The 23,388-nt window shown below is 38.7% G+C and overlaps 1 protein-coding gene across 1 annotated transcript in view; it reads right to left on the bottom strand.

Moving 5' to 3' along the window:
• Positions 1 to 23,388, bottom strand: part of Malrd1 (MAM and LDL receptor class A domain containing 1) — a 609,872-nt gene that overhangs the window by 363,961 nt on the left and 222,523 nt on the right. The window contains exon 21 of the mRNA XM_059263620.1: positions 4,031 to 4,187. Coding sequence (XP_059119603.1) covers positions 4,031 to 4,187 — 157 coding nt within the window. The remainder of the gene's footprint in view (positions 1 to 4,030; positions 4,188 to 23,388) is intronic.

Below are 23,388 nucleotides of genomic sequence, written 5' to 3'. Positions count from 1 at the left end.
TACGAACATATGATTTTCGACAAAGAAGCCAAAACTGTAGCGTGGAAAAAGAAAACATCTTCAACAAATGGTGCTGGCATAACAGGATGTCAACATACAGAAGATTGCAAATAGATCTATATCTGTCACCATGCACAAAACTCAAGTCTAAGTGGATCAAAGACCTCAACATAAATCCAGTTACACTGAACTTGATAGAAGAGAAAGTAGGAAGTAGTCTGCAACGAATTGGCACAGGAGACCACTTCCTGAATATAACACTAGTAGCACAGACACTGAGAGTGACAATTAATAAATGGGACCTCCTGAAACTGAGAAGCTTTTGTGGAGCAAAGGACACAGTCAATAAGACCAAACAACAGCCTGCAGAATGGGAGAAGATCTTCACCAACCCCACATTTGACAGAGGGCTGATCTCCAAAATATATAAAGAACTCAAATCGCTAGACATCAAAATATTAAACAATCCAATTAAAAAATGGGCTACAGAGCTTAACAGAGAATTCTTAACAGAAGAATCTCAAATGGCTGAAAGACATTTAAGGAACTGCTTAACATCCTTATTCATCAGGGAAATGCAAATCAAAACAACTCTGAGATACCATTTTACACCTGTCAGAATGGCTAAGATTAAAAACACTGAAGACAGCTTATGTTGGAGAGGATGTGGAACAAGGGGAACACTCCTCCACTGTTGTTGAGAGTGCAAACTTGTACAGCCACTCTGGAAGTCAGTATGGAGGTTTCTCAGAAAATTGGCAATAAGTCTTCCTCAAGACCCAGTTATACCACTCTTGGGCATATACCCAAGGAATGCTCAGTCTTACCACAAGGACACATGCTCAACTATGTTTATATCAGCATTATTCATAATAGCAAGAACCTGGAAACAACCTAGATGCCCCTCAACTGAAGAATGGATAAAGAAAATATGGCACATATACACAGTGGAGTACTACTCAGCGGTAAAAAATCAATGATATCATTAAATTTGTAGGCAAATAGATGGATCTAGAAAATATCATCTTGAGTGAGGTAACCCAGACTCAGAAGGACAAACATAGTATGTACTTACTCATGAGTGGATACTAAATGGGAGGAAAGGGATAGCCAGACTGCAGCCCACAACTCCAGAAAGGCTAGCTAATAGGAAAAGACCCTAGGAGGGACACATGGATGACCCTGTGAAGGAGAAGTAGATGAGATCTACATGAGCAGACTGGGTGTGGGGGGGGGGTGGCAGAGGGCGAGGAGTGGGGTATGAGAACATAGGGAAATGGGAGGGTCAAGCTGGAACAAGGACAGAGTGGGAGGGCAGGGAGGAAGATACCATGATAGATGAAGACATCACGGGAATAGGAAGAGGCAGGGTGCTGGGGAGGCTCTCAGGAATTCACTGCTGGCAGTGGTCCAGAGGGTGCCTGGATCAGTCTACTCTTGTGACCAGCCTAGCAAATAACCTAGCTGTCATCATAGAGCCTTTGTCCAGTGACAGATGGAGGCAGATACAAAGATCCACGGCCAGGAACCAGGCTGAGTTCCAGGAATCCAATTGATGAGAGAGAGGAGAGATACTGCAGGCGAGGGATGTCAAGATCATGATGGGAGGACGTGCAGAGATGACTAGCCGCACTAGTGGAAGCCCATGAACTGTATACTGGTGGCTGTGGAGCCCCCCTGGGATTGGACTAGGCCCTCTGGATATGGAAGATGGTTGTTTGGCTCGAACTGTTTGGGGGGCACCCAGACAGGGGGATCGGGATCTGTCCCTAGTGCATGGGCAGGCTTCTGGGAATCCAGTGTCTGTGGTGTGACACCTTGCACAGCCTTGGTGCAGTGGGAAGGGGCTTGGACCTGCCTAGGCTCAGTGTGTGTGCTGGCCTCTGCTGACTCCTCATGAGAGACCTCAATTTTGGGGCTGTGGGGATGCAGGGTAGCTTGGGAAAGAGGGATGGGGGGGTGGGAGGAGGGAGGAAGGGGGGTCTGTGGATAGCTCATGAGGAGTGAGTAGAAAATTTCTTAATAAAGAAAAATAAATAAATAAAAGAAAAACATAGGCGTGTGTTATTTACACCAATATAAATATAATATGTTTATTATCATGTATTTTGTACCTGTACAAAAATAGTAAATTGAGAAAAAGAGGTTTGAGAATGCTTTAAGTTAAAACAGAAAAAGAAACTAGCAATGTAGATAAATAATGGAGTTAAATAACAATTAGACAGTCATAGTATGATTAATTGAGGCAAAAATAAAAACTACTGGAGGCCAATACTGGTGTGTGTTGATAGATTGTATATCCTAATAAACTTCCCTGAGGATCAGAAGACAGAGCCAGCCACCTATTAGACACAGAAGTCAGGCAGTGGTGGCACACACCTTTAATCCCAGGAAGTAATATGGCAGGAGAGAGAAAGGTATATGAAGCTAGAGGAAAGAGGAACTCATGCTCTTTAGTCTGAGAATTCCATAGAGGTAAGAACTAGTGGCTGGCTGCTCTGCTTCTCTGATCTTTCAGCTTTCACCCTGATATCTGGCTCCAGGTTTTTTTTATTAAAAGACCATTTAAGATTTGAACAATACTGGTGAATAAAATTGTGTCAGATTAAAATTTTGCATTGCCTTGAGTATCAAGACAAAAGTACTCATTAATATAAAGTAGATAAAAGGAACAAAGCCAATAACCATAAACCAATGGCATGTAATGGTATATGAGATGTGAGATGAAGCCATAGTAAAAGATACACATGGCAAATTCAACCTGAGGAAATTTAAAAAAAAAAAATGGCTTGACTGTGGTCTTTGAAAATACCAAGGTCCTAGAAGTCTGCAGAAGAGTGAGGAAATGGTCATGTAAAAGGCACTAGAGAAATGATAGCTATTGTGTGGTTGGTATTAAAACTGATTGTTGATGGAGAGGCGGGAAAGATGGAGGAGCGAAGTGTATTGTTTTGTTTTGTTTTGTTTTGTTTTATTTTGGGGGGTACAAGGGTAGAGGGCAGACATGGGAACACTGGGAAATGAGTGGAATTGGGGTACATGGTGTGAAATTCCCCAAGAATTCATTTAAAAAATTATGTTAATACAAAAGAAAAGAAAAGGTCACTATTGTATTTCCTTCTAAGTTTCCATATGAATTTGTACTACCATCCAGACCTATTCTTGTGCCTCATCTGATGTAAGAAGTAATAGATAAATATTAATGATATATTTATTACTTAAATATGTGTATAGGAAGTCATAGTTTTAGAAAAATATCAACTCAGGCACAGATATACAAAATTTGGTCTTAATGGAAGATTGGAAATTCAGAGTAGGTGAACAAGCCTGACTGCATAGGTTAGCATTTATAAATGAAAGTCACACTACCAACCTGTACATAGCTTCCATCTCTGCCTCAGGAAACACTGAGTTCACAAATTCATAATGCCACATGATGACTGATGGGCTGGACAATGACAACTAAATGATGCATGGTGTCTATTTGCCTTGATTGCTTTCTGCACACATTACTAAGCATTAATAATAATAAATACTTTAAAAAAGACTTATTGCAAGAGATATAGTGTTCAACTAACCAAAAATTGGGTCTCTAATTGATGGACATAATAAAGTTGTAACTGAAATTTGTGAAATGGTTATTGAGCTTAATAATTTTAGTATTTTTCCTTAAAGAAATAAATTGAAAAAATCTATTGGAGAATGTAGCATTACTATAATCTCACACAAGACACTAGATCATAGATTGCCAAACCACACATAGCATATCCACTTGATTATGTTATACTCTCAACATTGATGCTGAAATCAACATAGCATGCCCCAGTACAAAATAATATCTCACAAGAGCCTCAACCTCAGGACAGAAAATAGTCATATGCAGAAAAATGTCCAGAAAAATGGAACAGCTTTTCATATAGCATATCATTGTGATGCTAAAGAAGTTTCTACTTGTTTTAATGACACTATAAATTATGATGTATGCATTTTTATAGAGAAATTTCCAAAAACAATATTGATTACACAGTACCTGGAGAGAACCAACTGTGGCACCGTTCATATACGTCCAGAACACCAAAGTACACCTCGGTCCCATGAGGGAGATGACAGGAGTGAGAATATCAGCCAGGTCACCAAATTTCCCATTTGAACTATCAGCATACAGGTACCAACCATCTGTGGTATTTCTAAGAAAAATGTTCATCATATACAAAATCATGAAACATAATTTAAAAATGTCCATATTTTATAGTTACATAATTATTTTCTATTTGTATAATGTTTTATGACAGAGTTATGTTCTGTAACCTCCACCTGGAATAGTCCTGGTTGTCGTTCTGAATTTATGAGCCTTGTATTATCTATTGACACACAAGTATAAATTATTGTAAACATCAAACTGACCAATTTTGTAAGAGTGTGGTTGGTTTGTTTTTATATAATGATATAACAAATATCCCCATTTCTTTGTAGAAATTATCTTCAGTCGGGTAAGATGCAGCCCTAAATCACTGAGCACAATGAAAGGAGGAAGAAAAGGCAAACACCCAAATACAAACACTGAAAAACAGAAAAAAGCTAGCCTAGAGCACAACTCCCAGGTCTGGAAAGGTTTCAATTCAAATTTAGTCCCTCTTCATTAATTTAGTTAAGTTTCATGTCAACATATTTAATAAGCTTATACCTAATTTAAAAATGTGTCTTTTCTTTTACATACCCAGGTTCAAAAGAAATGGTAGAAATAATTAACTAATAATGCTCTTTTCCCATAAAAGACAAAGTTCATGGTCTTATCATTAAAAATTCAATAAAGAGATATAAAAATACAAAATACAGGCTAGGTTATTACACAGCTGTTTGAAGCATTATGTAAAGAAGTGATTCTTCACATTTTGAAGACAAGCTCTACTTAAAAAGTATTTATTTCCTTGACCCTTCCTACCTTAGGTAGAGTTATTTGATAATGTAGAAATTAAGCTCATTACTTATTAAAAACATTTTCATTGTGAGTTATCATCCTTTATTTTAGAAAGGAAGGGCTCACAGGGAATAGATGGAGAGGAAGACAGATTCATTCACTCAGTGGCCGCATCGTTACCGAGGGCTCAGTCTTGTCAGACATGCCATTGGCTCTCCAACGAACTAGAAATAGAATTGCCTGCAAAAGCCTTGATGGGGTTTGGCCTCTGGCCTCATCTTTTACAAGGTACACAACTTTGAACAGGCTATTTAACCTGTCTGAACATAGGCTCTGCATTTTATACAATAGGTAGCTCCCTTTGCAGTCTTAATAAGAACTAGAAATCAGTAAGTGGAACCTCACAGCACCTTGCCCACTTTAGATAAGCAGCAACTAGCAGCTATAATCCATGTTTCTGTTTCTGTCATAGTTCCTGCTGACGAAAAAAGCAACTTTGTATTCCACCTTCCAGGGGTGACAGAGTTTCGGTCAGAAATATTTACTCATGTATATTGAAGGTGCGGTCCACTAGGCACCTAAGTTTAGAAGTAGAGCTTCTGGGAGGTGATGGGCTCTAGCCTCATCTGTGGAATAATTCAGTTACGGATTTACTGTTTAATGATCACTGGGAGGGATTGGGACTTTAAGAAGTAGGGACTAGGTACATACACTGTTTGTCCTTCTAAGTCTGCATTACCTCACTCAGGATGATATTTTCTAGTTCCAACCATTTGCCTGCAAACCTCATGATGTCATTGTTTTTCTTTGTTGAGTAGTACTCCATTGTGTATATGTACCACATTTTCTTAATCCATTCTTCAGTTGAGGGGCATCTAGGTTGTTTCCAGGTTCTGGCTACAATGAATAATGCTGCTATGAACATAGTTGAGCATGTGTCTCTGTGGTATGACTGAGCATTCCTTTGGGCATATGCCCAAGAGTGGTATAGCTGGGTCTTGAAGAAGATTGATTCTCAATTTTCTGAGAAACTGCCATACTGATTTCCAAAGTGGCTGTACAAGTTTGCACTCCCATCAACAGTGAAGGAGTGTTCCCCTTGCTCCACATCCTCTCCAACATAAGCTGTCTACAGTGCTTTTGATCTTATCCATTCTGACAGGTGTAAGATGGTATCTCAGAGTCATTTTGAACTCATGAAAGTTGGATCAATGGCTGTGGAGCCTGCATTGCACTGGACTAGGCCCTCTGCATGGTGAGACAATTGTGTAGTCTGATCTTCTGGGGGGTCCCCTGGTGGTAGAATCATAATCTATTCCTGGTGCATGAGGGGGCTCTTTGGAGCCCACTACCTATGATGGGACACCTCATACAGCCTTGAGGCAGGGGGAAGGGCTTGGACTTGCCTCTACTGGATGTGCCTCCCCATGGGAGGCCTTTCCTTCTTGTGAGGGAAAGTGGGGGGTGAGTTGGGAGGGGGATGCTGGGGGGCCAGGAAGAGCGAAGAGAGGGATCTTTGATTGGTCTGTAAAATGAATGAAATTTTTTTCTTAATTAAAAAAAAAAGAAGTAGGGATTAGCTGAAGGAGGTATGTCACCAGGTGTATAGGACTGAAGAATACATTTTGTTGATGACCTTGAGTCTCTCGCTTCCTGACTATAGTGAGATGAGCAGCTTTGGTCTAACGTGACCATGTACAGGCTCCCTGCCAAAATGCTCTGCCTTGACTATTATGAAACCATTTTTTATCATAAATCACAATATAGTATCTTCTTTTGTTTATAACAGATACTCTTTTATAGTGAAGGAAACCTGACAGATACAGACAGTATTAGTTAAGGCAGTTTTTAAGAGGCAAGACCATTATATTAATTTGTCTGAATTATATCTCAGATTAATATATATTATATTAATCTTTGTATGCTTAATACCCCAGTGTACTAGCACTACCAAGAATTGAGTGTAGTTATATACATTAAGATATACAAAAGAAGCACCAAAACAACCAAGAAAAAATACCTTATGCTTTTCTACCCATGATTACCAACAAATGGACTATATGTAACTTATTTAATATATGAACTTTGTTTAAACAGCTGTCTGGAGTGGTTTAATTTTATAGCATTTTATCATAGAATAATCTAAAAGTTTCTCAAGCCTTCTGTGAAACTTAGTACTACTATTAAGATATGGCTGGAAATGACCATTCTTCTTTAAGTTATTCCTACCACTGTAAGTCAAATTGTTGAGATTTCTTCCCCCGTATAATATGCCTCCTAATTGCTTTACCTACTTCCATTGTTGACTCACTCCATATAGGCTTCACATATCACCTAAAATAATCTTTCATAAGTATAAAATGGAATCGTTATTATGTCCACAAAGCCTTTTCTTTTCCTTTCTTCCTTCATTCTTTCCTTCTTTCATTTTGTTTGTTTGTTTGATTGATTGATTGATTTTTTAAGACAGGGTTTCTCTGTGTAACAGTCCTAGCTGTCATGGAACTCTATTTGTAGACCAGGCTGGCCTCAAACTCACAGATATCTGCTTGCCTCTGCCTTCCAAGTGCTGGGATTAAAGGCATGTCATGGGCTCAGTTGATAACACTACAAATCCCATATATAGGACATGGAGCTGTAGGCTTTAGTTTTTTCCCTTATAGTTACCGGCTCCACTTTGGTGTCATTATCCTTTGTAATGCCTTGGTTCTTCCATTTTGAAATGGGAACATTTTCTGTGTCCTATTTTTTGGAAGTTTATAGGAGCTCAGAGTTAAGAGAATTTGAACTTTTAAAGTGTTGGAATTTTTAATACCCATGGATCTTTTAAACTTGGTCACAGCACTATACTTACTTTATAAGATAAAAATGAGATTTTGGGGACAAGAGGTGGAAAGTTAAAGTTTAAAGTGATATCTCTCTATTTCTTTCTCTGCCTCTGTCTCTGTCTCTCTGTCTCTGTCTGTCTCTCTCTCTCTGTGTGTGTGTGTGTGTGTGTGTGTGTGTGTGTGTGTGTATGTTGACAAAGGAAGAATTGTGGCGGTTATTCTCTTAGAGTTTCTATTACTGTGACAAAACACAATGACCTAAAGTAACTGGTGGTAGTGGTGGGGTGGGGGTGGGGGAGGCTGATACTGCATCTTACAGTTCCACATCACAGCTGAGGGAGTCATTGCAGAAACTCAAACGGACAGCAACCTTGAGGCAAGAGCTGATGTGGTGATATTTTATTTGTGCTGAAATGTGATATTTTATTTGTATGTTAATAAATAAAGTTTGCCTGGAGATCAGAAGTCATAGCCATAAACAGAAGTCAGGCGGTGGTAGCACACGCCTTTAATCCTATCACATGACAGGCAGAGTCTCTGTGTGTTCAAGATCATAGCCAAGCGTGGTGACACATGCCTTTAAATCTCAGTACCAACCATAGAAACATGGAGGTCTATATAGACAGGCAGTGATGAAGAAATTATATGACTGGGCTTAGAGCCTATGAGAAGGCAGAACAGGAAGGCAATAAAGGCACAGGTTAAAGACAGGAAGAAGCTCTCTTGGGAAGCTAAGGAGAGGTGGTAAGCTAAGGTTAGTTGGCGGCTGTTGCTCTGATCTCTACGGCTTGCACCTCTGTATTTGGCTCTGTGTTTCTTATTTAATAAGACTATTTAGAAATTCATCTACAAGCTGATGCAGAGACACTAGAGGAGAGCTGCTCACTGGTTTATTCCTCGTGGTTTGTTGAACCCATTTTCTTAGAGCACCTAAGACCACTGTGGACCCCCTCACCCCCATCAATTATTATTCAAGAAAATGTACCACAGGCTTGCTCACAAGCTAATCTGGAGTGGGAAATTTTCTCAGTTGAGATTCCCTCTTTCAAAAATGATTCTGGCTCATGTCAAGTTGACATAGACTAGCCAGCAGAATTAGTTTTAGTCATCAGCTTGACACAATCTCGAGGGAGTTTCAATGAGGAATTGTTTAGGCTGGTCAGCAAGCATGCTTGTGAGGGATTTTTCTTAGGTTCATTGAAATGAGAAGCTCCACCTTGAATGTGGGCAGTACTATGTCACAGGCTAGGTCCTGTACCTAACACAAAAGCCTAAGTGATCTGAACACCAACACACATGAATGCATTCAATCACTGTTGTCTCCTCTTGACTGTTGAAGGAAGTGACTAGATTTATCCAGTGCCTGCTGCCTTGACTTCCCTGCAATGTTGGACTATAACTGTGAGACCAATAAGCCATTCCTCCCATTAGTTGCTCTTGTCAGGGTATTTTGTTGTAGCAACCAGAAACAAAATGACAACAGCACCCAACCTTGTACAAGAAGATACTTGATAACCCTCACAATCGCAAATCTTCATAAACCACCAGAAACAAACAGGCAACTAAAAATCTGAGGAAAAAAATCTTCTCCAAGGAAACATGACATAAAATAGATGCTTAATGGGCAGACATCCAGATGTCAAAGCTGGTAAAATGTCTATGAAAATTTCAGTGAAGCACTAATTAAATGTTTCTGTGTGTGGGAACTGGGGGGAGTCAAAGCCAAGAGGTGAACTTGGACCCACTTACAGTCTCTTCTCTGTTACTCATGGAGCATTTATCAAAGCCATTCCAAGCACAGAAAGAAAACAGGAGCCTGCTTTCCAGGTGCCACAGGAGGAAAGGTTCAGGAGGGCCACTGTAGCAAGACCACAGAGCCACCTAGACATTTCTCCTTCAGAAAATGCACACATAAGAGCATGTATAGGATATTTATGTTTTTTTTTTTAAAAATAGTACTAAATTCTATTATGAAAAACAGTGAGACTTTATCTCTCAAACCAAACATGAAAAGCATCATAAGATGAAACTGGAAATTTACTAAACTGTCTTCTTTCAATTTAATCTGTTGTTTAATTTAGTTTGAATCAAAGACATAAAAATGTACCATTTTCTTTTAGTCAGAGACAACGACTTCATCACACTGTTGATACAGTGGTTGCTGGTAATAACTAAAACATTGTTCCTACCTTCTATGGGATTACTGAGCTACACTTTCGAGGAAAAACACAGAAAAACAATTCAATAGCATTCTATTTCAGAGGCTGGGCATGTCTCTGTGAAAAGACAGGGGGTTATCTTTTACTCTACGCAGGATATTATCCCAACTACTTAACTTTCCTTTTTCAGGCAAAAGTAACCATAGACAATATACAGATGAGGGGGCAGTATACACTGTGTTCCAATAAATATTTCCAAAAGTCGGGCAGTGGGTTAGATGTAACCTATGCGCTGGTTTTTACTGAATTGTTGATTCTAACTCTATCATATCAGCAGCTGCTGTGATAATTGCCAGTGCTTGTAACAGAGACACAAAACAGGGCATAAACAAATGCCTTCAGGATGTTTCAGAAAACAGAGTCTGAAACTGAGAAGATAGAGATAAATAAGGAAATTCCTAGAAGACAGTGTGAAGTGCAGAGATGAGTTTGTCTCTGCCTGAAGCCTTGGCTGACCACCAAATGGAGCACTAAACAACACTGGAAAGCCACATAAACATTGCAGGGATGTGAGCAGCTGCATACTGTGGAGGGGATGAGGTTTACTCTTCAGATCCAAGAATGTTAACCCCTTAAGAGAACAGCAGTGCATCTGAGATGAACATGAGAGTTACACAACATTTTGTTGACAATATTTGTTTTTTTATTTTTTTAATTTTATAATTTAATTTAATTTTACATATCAGCACGGATTCCCTTGTTCCCCGCCTCCCCCCCCACCTTCCCCCCAGCCCACCCCACATTCCCATCTCCTCCAGGGCAAAGACTCCCCAGGGGATTGAGTTCAACCTGGTAGATTCAGTCCAGGCAGGTCCAGTCCCCTCCTCCCAGGCTGAGCCAAGCGTCCCTTCATAAGCCCCAGGTTCCAAACAGCCAACTCATACACTGAGGACAGGTCCTGGTCCCACTGCCTGGATGCCTCCCAAACAGATCAAGCTAATCAACTGTCTCACTTATCCAGAGGGTCTGATCCAGATTGGGGTTCCTCAGCTATTGGTTCATAGTTCATGTGTTTCCATGATAAATGAAGACCACATGAGAATAGGAAGAAGCAAAGTGCTAGAGAGGTCCACAGAAATTCACAAAGATATCTCCACAGTAGACTACTGGCAATGGTCCAGAGAAAGCCCGAACTGACCTACTCTGGTGATAGGATGGCCAAACACCCTAATTGTCATGCTAGAAACCTCGTCCAATGACTGAGGGAACCGGATACAGAGATCCATGGCCAGGCCCCAGGTGGAGCTCCAGGAGTCCAATTGGCGAGAAAGAGGAGGGTTTGTATGAGCGAGAATTGTTGAGACCAAGATTGGAAAAAGCACAGGGACAAATAGCCAAACCAATGGAAACACATGACAATATTTGGTTTTTAAATCAAAAGCCATTAGACAGGCAGTAAGATATAAAGTGTGATGATTACGTGCCAAAAATGAGTAATAAATAGAAACTCACAAGTGAGACATTGATTTAGATAAATCAGACAAAAATTCTACAGCACCTACTAAAGAACCATCCAAAAATTACAGAAGAAACCAAGGGAGAAACCAAGGGAAATTTTTTTGGTATTACTGAATACATAAATAATCTTGAGAGGAAGATGTAAATTCTAGTATAACTAACTAAATGAAATTCAGATATTAATAAGTATATTAATTGAATGTTTTAAAGCATAGGTGAGATTAAAGCAATGATTTGTAAGATCAAAGGAGGAATGAGTGAGCATGAAAATATGTCAGTACACTGTTAGCTTTAAAATCATAGAAAGATTGACAAGCAAAATCACTGGCTCAGAGATATGGAAGTCACAAAAAACACCAAGAGTGAAGTAATTAGAAGTCTAGAAGATGGGAAAAGAGCAGAAAAAAATGTCTGATGAGCTAATGGCTGAAAAATTCCAAGTTTCATGACAACAAGGTACATATTAGAGAAACTTAACAGCATGTATACAGCATTGTCAAAGCATGCTCCATCAAACACAAAGAGAAAAGCCTTGTATACAGACAAAGAAAGGGGGCAGAGAAAATCAATAGAAATAAAAATAAATGTCTCATCTAAAACCATCTAAGACATCAGAATAACATGTTCAAAGTGTCTTAAACAGACTAAACAAGAATGTCCCATAGCTTTCAAAGTTAAGGAAGAATTGGAGACATGCTCAGATTTCCTTAAATGGAGTAATTTACCAGCAAGCTTCCCTATAAAAAATATTAAAATAATTATGGTCTTCATGAATAAAGAAAAAAATGAGCCCGGTGGTGGCGCACGCCTTTAATCCCAGCACTCGGGAGGCAGAGCCAGGCGGATCTCTGTGAGTTCAAGGCCAGCCTGGGCTACCAAGTGAGTTCCAGGAAAAGGCGCAAAGCTACACAGAGAAACCCTGTCTCGAAAAACCAAAAAAAAGAAAAAAGAAAAAAAAAAAGAAAAAAAATGACATAAGCTACATTTTGACCAACAAAAAATGGTTTTAAAAAGAATACCTCAGAGATGTAGCTAGAGGGAGGGAAAGGGGAGGATTTATTTTACTACAGACAAGAAAAAAAAAGAACTATAGAGAAAGATCCTGTCTAGAAGAACAAATAAACAAAGCATCCCACATCTACTAATTCTGTCCAATTCTAACCATTCTCCAGTATTTTTCTTAACTGTAGCTTTAATAAATCATGGAAACATCTAGAATACTAGCTATTGCCAGTTAAAAGTGAAATATGTAAAGTGTGTTCTGGAAACTTGATAGTGACATTTATTGAGTTGTGACCGAATGTCTTTGATGTTCAAAAACAATCAGAAGTAATTCTGTGTAAAAATGAGAATACAGAGAATATACCATTTATCAGCAATTATAATAAACAATGAATGTGTTTTTAATCATCCCACTTACACAGAAATGGGGTAAAGTTTTCCTCATTTCTTACCTGAACAAGCTGAAATTCAGACTAGCCTGGTGAACAAATTCTAATTCAGTTCTTTTGCATTTTAAAACCATTTCTCCATCCAATAAATATTTTTCTTCCCCAGCATAAAACTGTCAAGATTAATTAAAACTATACCATAAGCCTCAACATATTATTCTATTCATTCATTATATAAATGAATATATTTTATATAATAAAAAACTATACCATTTACTTTACAGTAAAAATATTCCTCAGTTGGTTCCCTTAAAAAATATTCATCTGCCACAGTAATACCTGATCCATCCCATTAGTTACTAATATATCAGTGAAATTGTATTTTCTGATAGAATGTGTCAAATTTCCATTAATTTTTCCCATCTCCTCAGTTAAAAAGTTATGGCTACTAGCTGTGTTCAGAACTACTCTTACATGTCTGATATATTCTCCCTTATGACTGTTGAATGGCACATAGAAATTATGCTTCAGTGGTATCAGAGCACAGGCTATAGCCAAGTGTTAGATTTGGACAGAAGCAATTATCAAGGATCCCTCTTAATTAAACATTAACAGAATATAGATGAAAATCCATTTCTTCACATGAGAGTTTGATATTCTGTAGTTATGAATAGTTCTGCTCTTCCAAAGTTTACACAGTAATTCATACTTTGTAAGATCCCCAGTGGATGCCTGAGATGGCAGAAGACAACCTGTATTTTACATTTGCCTTATGTGTACATCTAACATTTAATTTGTAAACTCAGTATAGGAACTAGTTACCCTGGCTAAAAAGAACAATGTGGGTAAGAACAAAAGGACTGCTTAAGCACAAGCACTATTATCTGGCCAGTCATCCTGGTAGTCAAGATGACTATTAAATGATTACCAGGCAGATAGCATGTAGTGTGTTTAGTTTCAATGATAGGATGACTCTTGGCCCCAGATAGGCTGGATTTATATGGCCCAAAGCTGTCCACTACCCACAATGACACATATTTAAAATGTATGAATAGTTGGATTCTAAAATTTTCCATTCAATTTATTTAAATCTTGAATAGCTAGGAACAACTGAAATCATAAAAGAGTAAAAATGGGTTCTACTATCATAAGTAAACGCTCTTACAATGTCTGTGTTTTGTAATTAAACTTTAGGTTTAAAAAGTTTATTTATATCATCTGTGTTGGGTTCTTACACATTAAACTCATTTCATTGTATGACATTGAAATATATTGTTCAGCTTTCTGATGTAGACTTTACTAAAAACTCCATACACTATCTTTTTTTCTTATATGACACACGACCATATGCCTAGGTATGATAGTGGCAGGAGCAAGCTGGACCTTTCTATATCAATTAATAATTAAGACAAAGGCATACCTGATCTGCTTGAGGCAATTTCTCAATCAAGGCCTTCCTGTTAGTTGACACTAGGCTCTGTCAAGTTGGCAATTAAAGCTAAATAGGACACCCTACTTTGTCAACACAAACATATCATTTTAAACCATAACCTTGGAATTCATTGTTCCCAAGTTCTCAGGTTCATAGCATCAGACACAATACAACCTTAACAACATTTTTCATGTCTGTTAGTAATGACCTCCCTCTTTTAAAACCTTTGGTCTTTTCTCCTTGTTCTCAGTAAGTCTTTTCGAAGGCCTGCTCATTTCTCTTTCCAATGGCCCAATTTTGAGTTTTGAGTACCTTCTTACTATGGTATTTACTTCATTTATGTCTACTCCAGTGGAACTTCTCAGCAGGTTAATACAGTGGTGATTCTATGACAACATGCCAAAGAAGATCTAAACCTCCCTTGCTCTCAGTGTCCATCCACCAAGCAGGTAGGGGTTTTTGTTTCTATGTTTTGTTTGTTTAGCTGGTTGTTATTTTCAGTTGAGATAACATGGTTTTTGGTTTTCAAGTAGATTGTGAAACTGAAAGAACATGGGTTGGAATGGGGCAAGAATTTAGAAGAAAGAGCATCTGCCACCACTCTGGGGCTGTTTCAAGCATTACACTATGTTACAGAGTTCTGGGAGCTTTGTTTGCAATTTTTTGCTATTTTTATGAAACATTTAGAATACAAGTTTTATATACAAAGATTTCCATTTTGCCGGGGGTGGGGGGTGGGGGAGGTGTTACTAATTTAAAATACTTTAAAATGGAAATTACATGTTTGTTTTAAATCTCAAAAGATGGTTGCATAGAGTCATTATTCGCTTGTATCCATTCATATTACCTATCTGTCAGTAATTCACACACTAACACAATTCCTTACTTCCATCTAAATTTTCTCTTTTTAGTAAAGTTTCCTTTAATGGGAGTCCCTGATAACAAATTCATTGTTTCATTTGCTTGAAAATAATCTCTGTTTTGCCTTGAAATTTTGAGAGTAATTTTGCTAAATATAGTATTTAGCATTCCACCCCAACATGGGTAACTTATCCAAGAAGATAAATGTTTGATTCTGACCAGCAAAAAGCCAAGCAACAAGACACAGCTCTCAAATATGCAATGAATTGGATGAAGCTGGGCTTCTGGTCATCTTGCTGTGTGCCATCATCTTGGCCTCTCACTTATTCATACTCTCAGGACATGTCATGTTTTCCACCAAGACAATTTAATTCTGAGCTTCTTTTCTAGTTTGCCTGACTCTAAAAACATACTTTCAGCTGGTATCAGTCCCACATCTCTTTGAGTATTTCCATTATCCTAACATCAAGGACTCCTAAAATCTGTCAGTATTCTCTCTCTCTCTCTCTCTCTCTCTCTCTCTCTCTCTCTCTCCTCCCTCCCTCCTCACCCCTCCCTCTTTGATACCTATTTGTCTTGTGGGTATCTTTTCATTCTTGTCCTAATCAGCTCTCATGTAAGATAAATACTTTTGGTGAAATCTTTATTCTGATTTCAGTAGCTTCTCTTCTGACACCGAGTCTATTTCCTTCCTAAGGACTTGCTCCTATTTTACTCTCACACAAGATAACTGTCATTTGTCATTCCTCTCTGCTGCTATAAATATCACTTTGGGTTTGAGAAGTAAAATTTTTCACAGCTACTTACAGTCAGCTCTAAAGTTCGGCCTGCCATAAATCTCTTTTGCTTTGTTAGCCATCAAGCTTCTAACCTTGTGCTTAATGAACACCTGTGTCCATTTTGTTTCTTATATTGTTTTAAATGGCATCTAATGTTTCGTTTGTGATATCTAAATATTAGTCCCTATAATTTGGTTACTTGTACAAGTTATTTCTATAAATTAGTGTACAAACTGTAGCTATTAAATGACATTTTAATGTTTTCAAAAGCAATATTTGAAGACTATAAATTTTATAAATATAGTTGATACATTATAAGACTGTATATATAGTAACAATGTTCATACAGAATATAACTAAAGAGCTAAATAACAATCTTTTATTTATTTTGAGACAGTTTTTTACTGTATGGCCCTGGCTGGCCTAGAACTTGCTATGTAGGCAAGGGTTGCCTTGAAATGACAGATATCTGTCTGCCTCTGCCTTTAGAATGCTGAGAGTAAAGGCATGTGGCACAACACATAGCCCAAAACAGTCCTTTAAAAAATATCAGTAATGACACCGTGATCAAAATCTAGATTTTTTTTGGCCACAAATTTTGTTATTCTAAAAACTAGATCATTTTTATCATCATGCCACAAATAAAATGTCTAAATATTGTTAGTACATAAGGAAAATACCATCTATATAAACTCCCTATTTTAATATGATAATTGTAGAATTTTAATAACTCTAATTATCCTATGATGAATAATTATAATGTGAAAATTGTGACAATTGCATAAAATGAAAACAATTATCAATAAATAATAAACTATCCCAATTAAAACAAGGCTCACAAATTAGTATGTTTCTAATAAAATCACTAATATTGGCTCATTTTATTTTTATTAATTATCATATTTAAATCTCACTTCATTCCAAAATTATAATTTTATTTGCAAATATACCGTATAGTATCAGAAGCTAAGACATACACACGCAAATACTTTTTATATGTATATAGTTTATAAGATACTTTATTATTCTTCTATTATGGTATAAAAATCATTTCAAATATGCCTAGTAATTTTACACAACCCTTTTTTGGTTTTGGTTTTGTTTTTTCGAGACAGGGTTTCTCAGTGTAGTTTTGGTTCCTGTCTTGGATCTCGCTCTGCAGATTAGGCTGGCCTCGAACTCACAGAAATGAAACCCTTTTTAACTGGCACAAAAATTACCTTTCTTATACTTTCTCTCTTTGTGTATCATTGATTCTCTGTGTCCATTAAAACTACATATGAATTTATAAAACATGTATTTTGTATATGTGATATATATACACACATATGAAGAAATATTCAGTACAGTGACCACTAAGAAAAATAGACACGGCTTGCCCGGGACCCCATTGCTGGGCACCAGCCACTCCGGGGAAGACCTGCCCAACTTGGCCCCAGGTTCTGGCCACCGGGCAGGTTCCCTTCTAGCCCCACCGGGAAGGATCCCCTTCTCCAAGACCCCTGGCAGACCCTGCAGTCTCCACGCCCTGCCCCCACGCCCATCCGCCCGAGCCCGAAGCCTCTTCCTGAGACTTAGAGGCCGGCCCCCAGCTCCCATCTTGCCCTGGACTTCCCTTCTGGAGCACAGCTCCCATCCTGCCCCGGACTTCCAATTTGGACAAGAGAGCTCCCATCTGGACAAGAGAGAGAGACTTCCTGAATCTGTCAGCTCTGTCTGAACCAAGTGTGCGGATAAGGCCAAGAACGAACCACAAGGAGATGAGCAGACCTCAAGGCAGAAACACATACAACAAAATGAATAGCAATACAGCATCACCAGGCCCTAGCCCTCCTCCAACACCAAGACCTGAACATCAGAAATTGGAAGAAGCAGAAGAAAATAGCCTTATGAATGTCATCATGAAGAAGATAGAGGCTTGTGTAGAGGAAAAGACAAAAAAATGTGAAGAACGCTGTAAACAACTAGAGGAAAGGGCAAACAAATTAGAAGAAATCAATAAAGTCCTGGAAGAAAACAATAAAGTACTGAAAGAAAATCAAGAAAAATCAATGAAACAAATGAAGGAAACAGTCCAAGACCTGAAAAGGGAAATAGAAAAAATGAAGAAGACACAAACAGAGGGAATGCTGGAAATAGAAAATCTGAGAAAACGATTGGGAACTTCAGATGCAAGTATAATCAACAGAATGCAAGAGATGCAAGAGAGGATCTCTAGCGTTGAAGGTACAGTAAAAGAAATAGATTCATCAGTCAAAGAAAACACTAAAGCCAACAAAGTCATGAACCAAAATGTCCAAGAAATTTGGGACACCATGAAAAGACCAAACCTACGAATAATAGGGGTAGAAGAAGGAGAAGAATACCAACTCAAGGGCACAGAAAATATATTCAACAAGATCATAGAAGAAAACTTTCCCAACTTAAAGAAGGAAATGCCTATGAAGATACAAGAAGCCTATAGAACACCAAACAGACTAGACCCCCAAAAAAAGTCCCCTCGCCACATAATAATTAAACAACTAAACATACAGAATAAAGAAAGAATATTAAGAGCAGCAAAGGAAAAAGGCCAAGTGACATATAAAGGCAAACCTATCAGAATAACACCCGATTTCTCAATGGAAACTTTGAAAGCCAGAAGGACCTGGACAGATGTAATGCAGACACTAAGAGAATATGGATGTCAGCCTAGACTAATATACCCAGCAAAACTTTCAATCATCATAGATGGAGTGAACAAGACATTCCATGACAAAGCCAGATTTAAACAATATTTATCCACAAACCCAGCCCTACAGAAAGCCCTAGAAGGAAAATTCCAACCTAAGGAAGTCAGATACACCCTCGAAAACAGGACCCATCTTTCTGCTGCATACAAGAAACACATCTCAAATTCAAAGATAGACACTACCTAAAAAGAAAAGGCTGGGAAAAGACTTTCCAATCAAACAGTCTTAAGAAACAAGCGGGTGTAGCCATCCTGATATCCAGCAAAACAGACTTCAAACTAAAATCAATCAAAAGAGATCAAGAAGGGCATTACATACTCATCATAGGAAAGATCCACCAAGATGAAGTCTCAATTCTGAACATTTATGCCCCAAACACAAGGGCACCCACATATGTAAAAGAAACATTACTAAAGCTTAAATCACATATAAAACCCCACACATTAATAGTGGGAGACCTCAACACCCCACTTTCACCACTGGACAGATCTCCCAAATTGAAACTTAACAGAGAAATAAAAGACTTAACTGATGTCATAACTCAAGTGGACTTAATCGATATCTACAGAACATTCCATCCTAACAAAAAAGAATATACCTTCTTCTTAGCACCCCATGGAACTTTCTCTAAAATCGACCACATACTTGGCCACAAAACAAATCTAAACAGATACAAAACAATTGGAATAACCTCCTGTGTTCTATCAGACCACCATGGTCTAAAGTTGGATTTCAACAACAACAAAAACTACAGAAAACCTAAAATCTCATAGAAACTGAATAATACCCAACTGAATCACCAATGGGTTAAGGAAGAAATAAAGAAAGAAATTAAAGACTTCCTAGAGATCAACGAAAATGAAGACACCACATATCCAAACCTATGGGACACTATGAAAGCAGTACTAAGAGGGAAACTAAATGCCCACATATATAAGTTGGAGAAATCTCACACTAGTGACTTAACAGCACACCTGAAAGCTCTAGAACAAGAAGAAGCAAAGTATCCCAGGAAAAATAGATGCCAGGAAATTATCAAAGTGAGAGCTGAAATCAATAAAATAGAAACAAAGAGAACAATACAAAAAATTAATGAAACAAAGAGTTGGTTCTTTGAGAAAATCAACAAGATAGACAAGCCCTTATCCAATCTAACCAAAAGACAGAGAAAGAGCATCCAAACCAACAAAATCAGAAATGAAAAGGGGGACATAACAACAGACATTGAGGAAATCCAGAGAATCATCAGGTCATACTTCAAAAACCTCTATTCCACAAAACTGGAAAACCTAAAAGAAATGGATAATTATCTGGATAGGTACCACATACCTAAATTAAATCAAGACCAGATAAACTATTTAAATAGTCCAATAACCCCTAATGAAATAGAAACAGTCATTAAAAGTCTCGCAACCAAAAAAAGCCCAGGACCAGATGGTTTCAGTACAGAATTCTACCAGATCTTCAAAGAAGAGTTAATACCAATACTCTCTAAATTGTTCCACACAATAGAAACAGAAGGAACATTACCAAACTCCTTCTATGAGGCTACAATTACCCTGATTCCTAAACCAAACAAGGATACAACAAAGAAAGAGAACTACAGACCGATCTCCCTCATGAACATTGATGCAAAAATACTCAATAAAATACTGGCAAACAGACTCCAAGAACACATCAAAACAATTATCCACCATGATCCAGAGATGCAAGGATGGTTCAACATACGAAAGTCTGTCAATGTAATACATCATATAAACAAACTCAAAGAAAAAAAACACATGATCATCTCACTAGATGCTGAAAAGGCATTTGACAAAATCCAACACCCCTTCATGATAAAGGTCTTGGAGCGATCAGGAATACAGGGAACATATCTAAATATAATAAAGGCAATTTACAGCAAGCCAACAGCCAACATCAAATTAAATGGAGAGAAACTCAAAGCAATTCCACTAAAATCAGGAACGAGGCAAGGCTGTCCGCTCTCCCCATACTTATTCAATATAGTACTTGAAGTTCTAGCCAGAGCAATAAGACAACATAAGGAGATTAAGGGGATACAAATTGGAAAGGAAGAAGTCAAGCTTTCCCTATTTGCAGATAACATGATAATATACTTGAGCAATCCCAAAGATTCCACCAAGGAACTGATACAGCTTATAAACACCTTCAGCAACATAGCAGGATACAAGATCAACTCAAAAAAATCAGTAGCCCTCCTATATACAATGGACAAAGAAGTGGAGAAAGAAATCAGAGATACATCACCCTTTACTATAGCCACAAATGACATAAAATACCTTGGGGTAACACTAACCAAGCAAGTGAAGGACCTATATGACAAGAACTTTAAGTCCCTGAAAAAAGAAATTGAAGAAGATGTCAGAAAATGGAAAGATCTCCCATGCTCATGGATAGGCAGGACTAACATAGTAAAAATGGCAATCTTACCAAAAGCAATCTACAGATTCAATGCAATTCCCATCAAAATACCAACACAATTCTTCACAGACCTGGAAAGAATAATACTCAACTTCATATGGAAAAACAAAAAACCCAGGATAGCAAAAGAATCCTGTACAATAACACAACCTCTGGAGGCATCACGATCCCTGACTTCAAGCTGTACTATAGAGCTACAGTAATAAAAACAGCTTGGTACTGGCATGAAAACCGACATGTAGACCAATGGAATCAAATTGAAGACCCTGACATTAATCCGCACACCTATGAACATATAATTTTTGACAAAGAAGCCAAAAGTGCACAATGGAAAAAAGAAAGCATCTTCAACAAATGGTGCTGGCAAAACTGGATATCAACATGTAGAAGGCTGCAAATAGATCCATATCTATCACCGTGCACAAAACTTAAGTCCAAGTGGATCAAGGACCTCAACATAAATCCAGCTACTCTGAACCTGCTAGAAGAGAAAGTAGGAAGTAGTCTTGAACGCATTGGCATAGGAGACCACTTCCTAAATAGAACACCAGTAGCACAGACACTGAGAGAAACAATCAACCAATGGGACCTCTTGAAACTGAGAAGCTTTTGTAGAGCAAAGGATACAGTCAACAAGGCAAAGCCTACAGAATGGGAAAAGATCTTCACCAACTCCACATCTGACAGAGGACTGATATCCAGAATATATAAGGAACTCAAGAAATTAGACATCAAAATGCCCAACAGTCCAATTAAGAAATGGGCTATAGAACTAAACAGAGAATTCTCAACAGAGGAAACTCAAATGGCTGAAAGACATTTAAGGAATTGCTCAGCATCCCTAATCATCAGGGAAATGCAACTCAAAACAACTCTGAGATACCACCTTACGCCTGTCAGAATGGCTAAGATCAAAAACACGGAAGACACCTTATGCTGGAGAGGATGTGGAGCTAGGGGAACTCTCCTCCACTGTTGGTGGGAATGCAAGCTTGTACAACCACTTTGGAAATCAATATGGCGATTTCTTAGAAAATTGGGTATCAATCTCCCCCAAGATCCAGCCATACCACTCGTGGGCATATACCCAAAGAATCCTCAATCATACCACAAGAGCACTTGCTCAGCTATGTTCATATCAGCATTGTTTGTAATAGCCAGAACCTGGAAACAACCTAGATGCCCTTCAACTGAAGAATGGATAAACAAAATGTGGTACATTGTACACAATGGAATACTACTCAGCAGAGAAAAACAATGACATCATGAGGTTTGCAGACAAATGGATGGATCTAGAAAAAATCATCCTGAGTGAGGTAACCCAGACTCAGAAAGACAAACATGGTATGTACTCACTCATAGGAGGATACTAGATGTGGAACAAGGATGACTGGACTGCTACTCACATCACCAGGGAGGCTACCTGGAAAACAGGGCCCCAAGAAAGACACAGGGATCGCCCAATGACAGAGAAATGGAATGAGATCTACATGAACAGCCTGGACATGAGTGGGGGTAGTGAAGGGCGAGGGTGGAGGGAAAGAGAGCTTGGGTGAGTGGGAGATCCCAGCTGGATCAACAACAGAGAGGGAGAACAAGGAATAGGAGACCATGATAAATGAAAACCACATGAGAATAGGAAGAAGCAAAGTGCTAGAGAGGCCCACAGAAATCCACAAAAATACCCCCACAACAGACTGCTGGCAATGGTCGAGAGACAGCCCGAACTGACCTACTCTGGTGATGGGATGGCCAAACACCCTAATTGTCGTGCTAGAAACCTCATCCAACTACTGAGGGATCTGGATGCAGAGATCCATGACTAGGCCCCAGGTGGATCTCTGGGAGTCCAATTAGCGAGAATGAGGAGGGTTTATATGAGTGAGAATTGTTGAGACCAAGGTTGGCTAAAGCACAGAGACAAATAGCCAAACGAACGGAAACATACGAAATATGAACCAATGGCTGAGGGGTCACCAACTGGATCAGGCCCTCTGAGTGAGTGAGACAGTTGATTGGCCTGATCTGTTTGGGAGGCATCCAGGCAGTGGGACCGGGTCCTGTGCTCATTGCATGAGTCGGCTGTTTGAAACCTGGGGCCTATGCAGAGTCCCTTGGCTCGGCCTGGGAGGAGGGGACTGGACCTACCTGGACTGAGTCTACCAGGTTGATCTCAGTCTGCGGGGAAGGCTTTGCCTTGGAGGAGATGGGAATGAGGGGTGGGCTGCGGGGGGGAAGGTGAGGGGGCGGGAGGGGGGAGAACAAGGGAATCCGTGGCTGATATGTAGAATTGAATTGTGTTGCAAAATAAAAATTAAAAAAAAA

This window comes from Peromyscus eremicus, chromosome 5 (genome assembly GCF_949786415.1).
Source record: "Peromyscus eremicus chromosome 5, PerEre_H2_v1, whole genome shotgun sequence".
NCBI classification, from domain to species: Eukaryota; Metazoa; Chordata; class Mammalia; order Rodentia; family Cricetidae; genus Peromyscus; species Peromyscus eremicus.
Note: the sequence above shows the minus strand (reverse complement) of the source record. Positions and strands in the feature narration are given on the sequence as shown.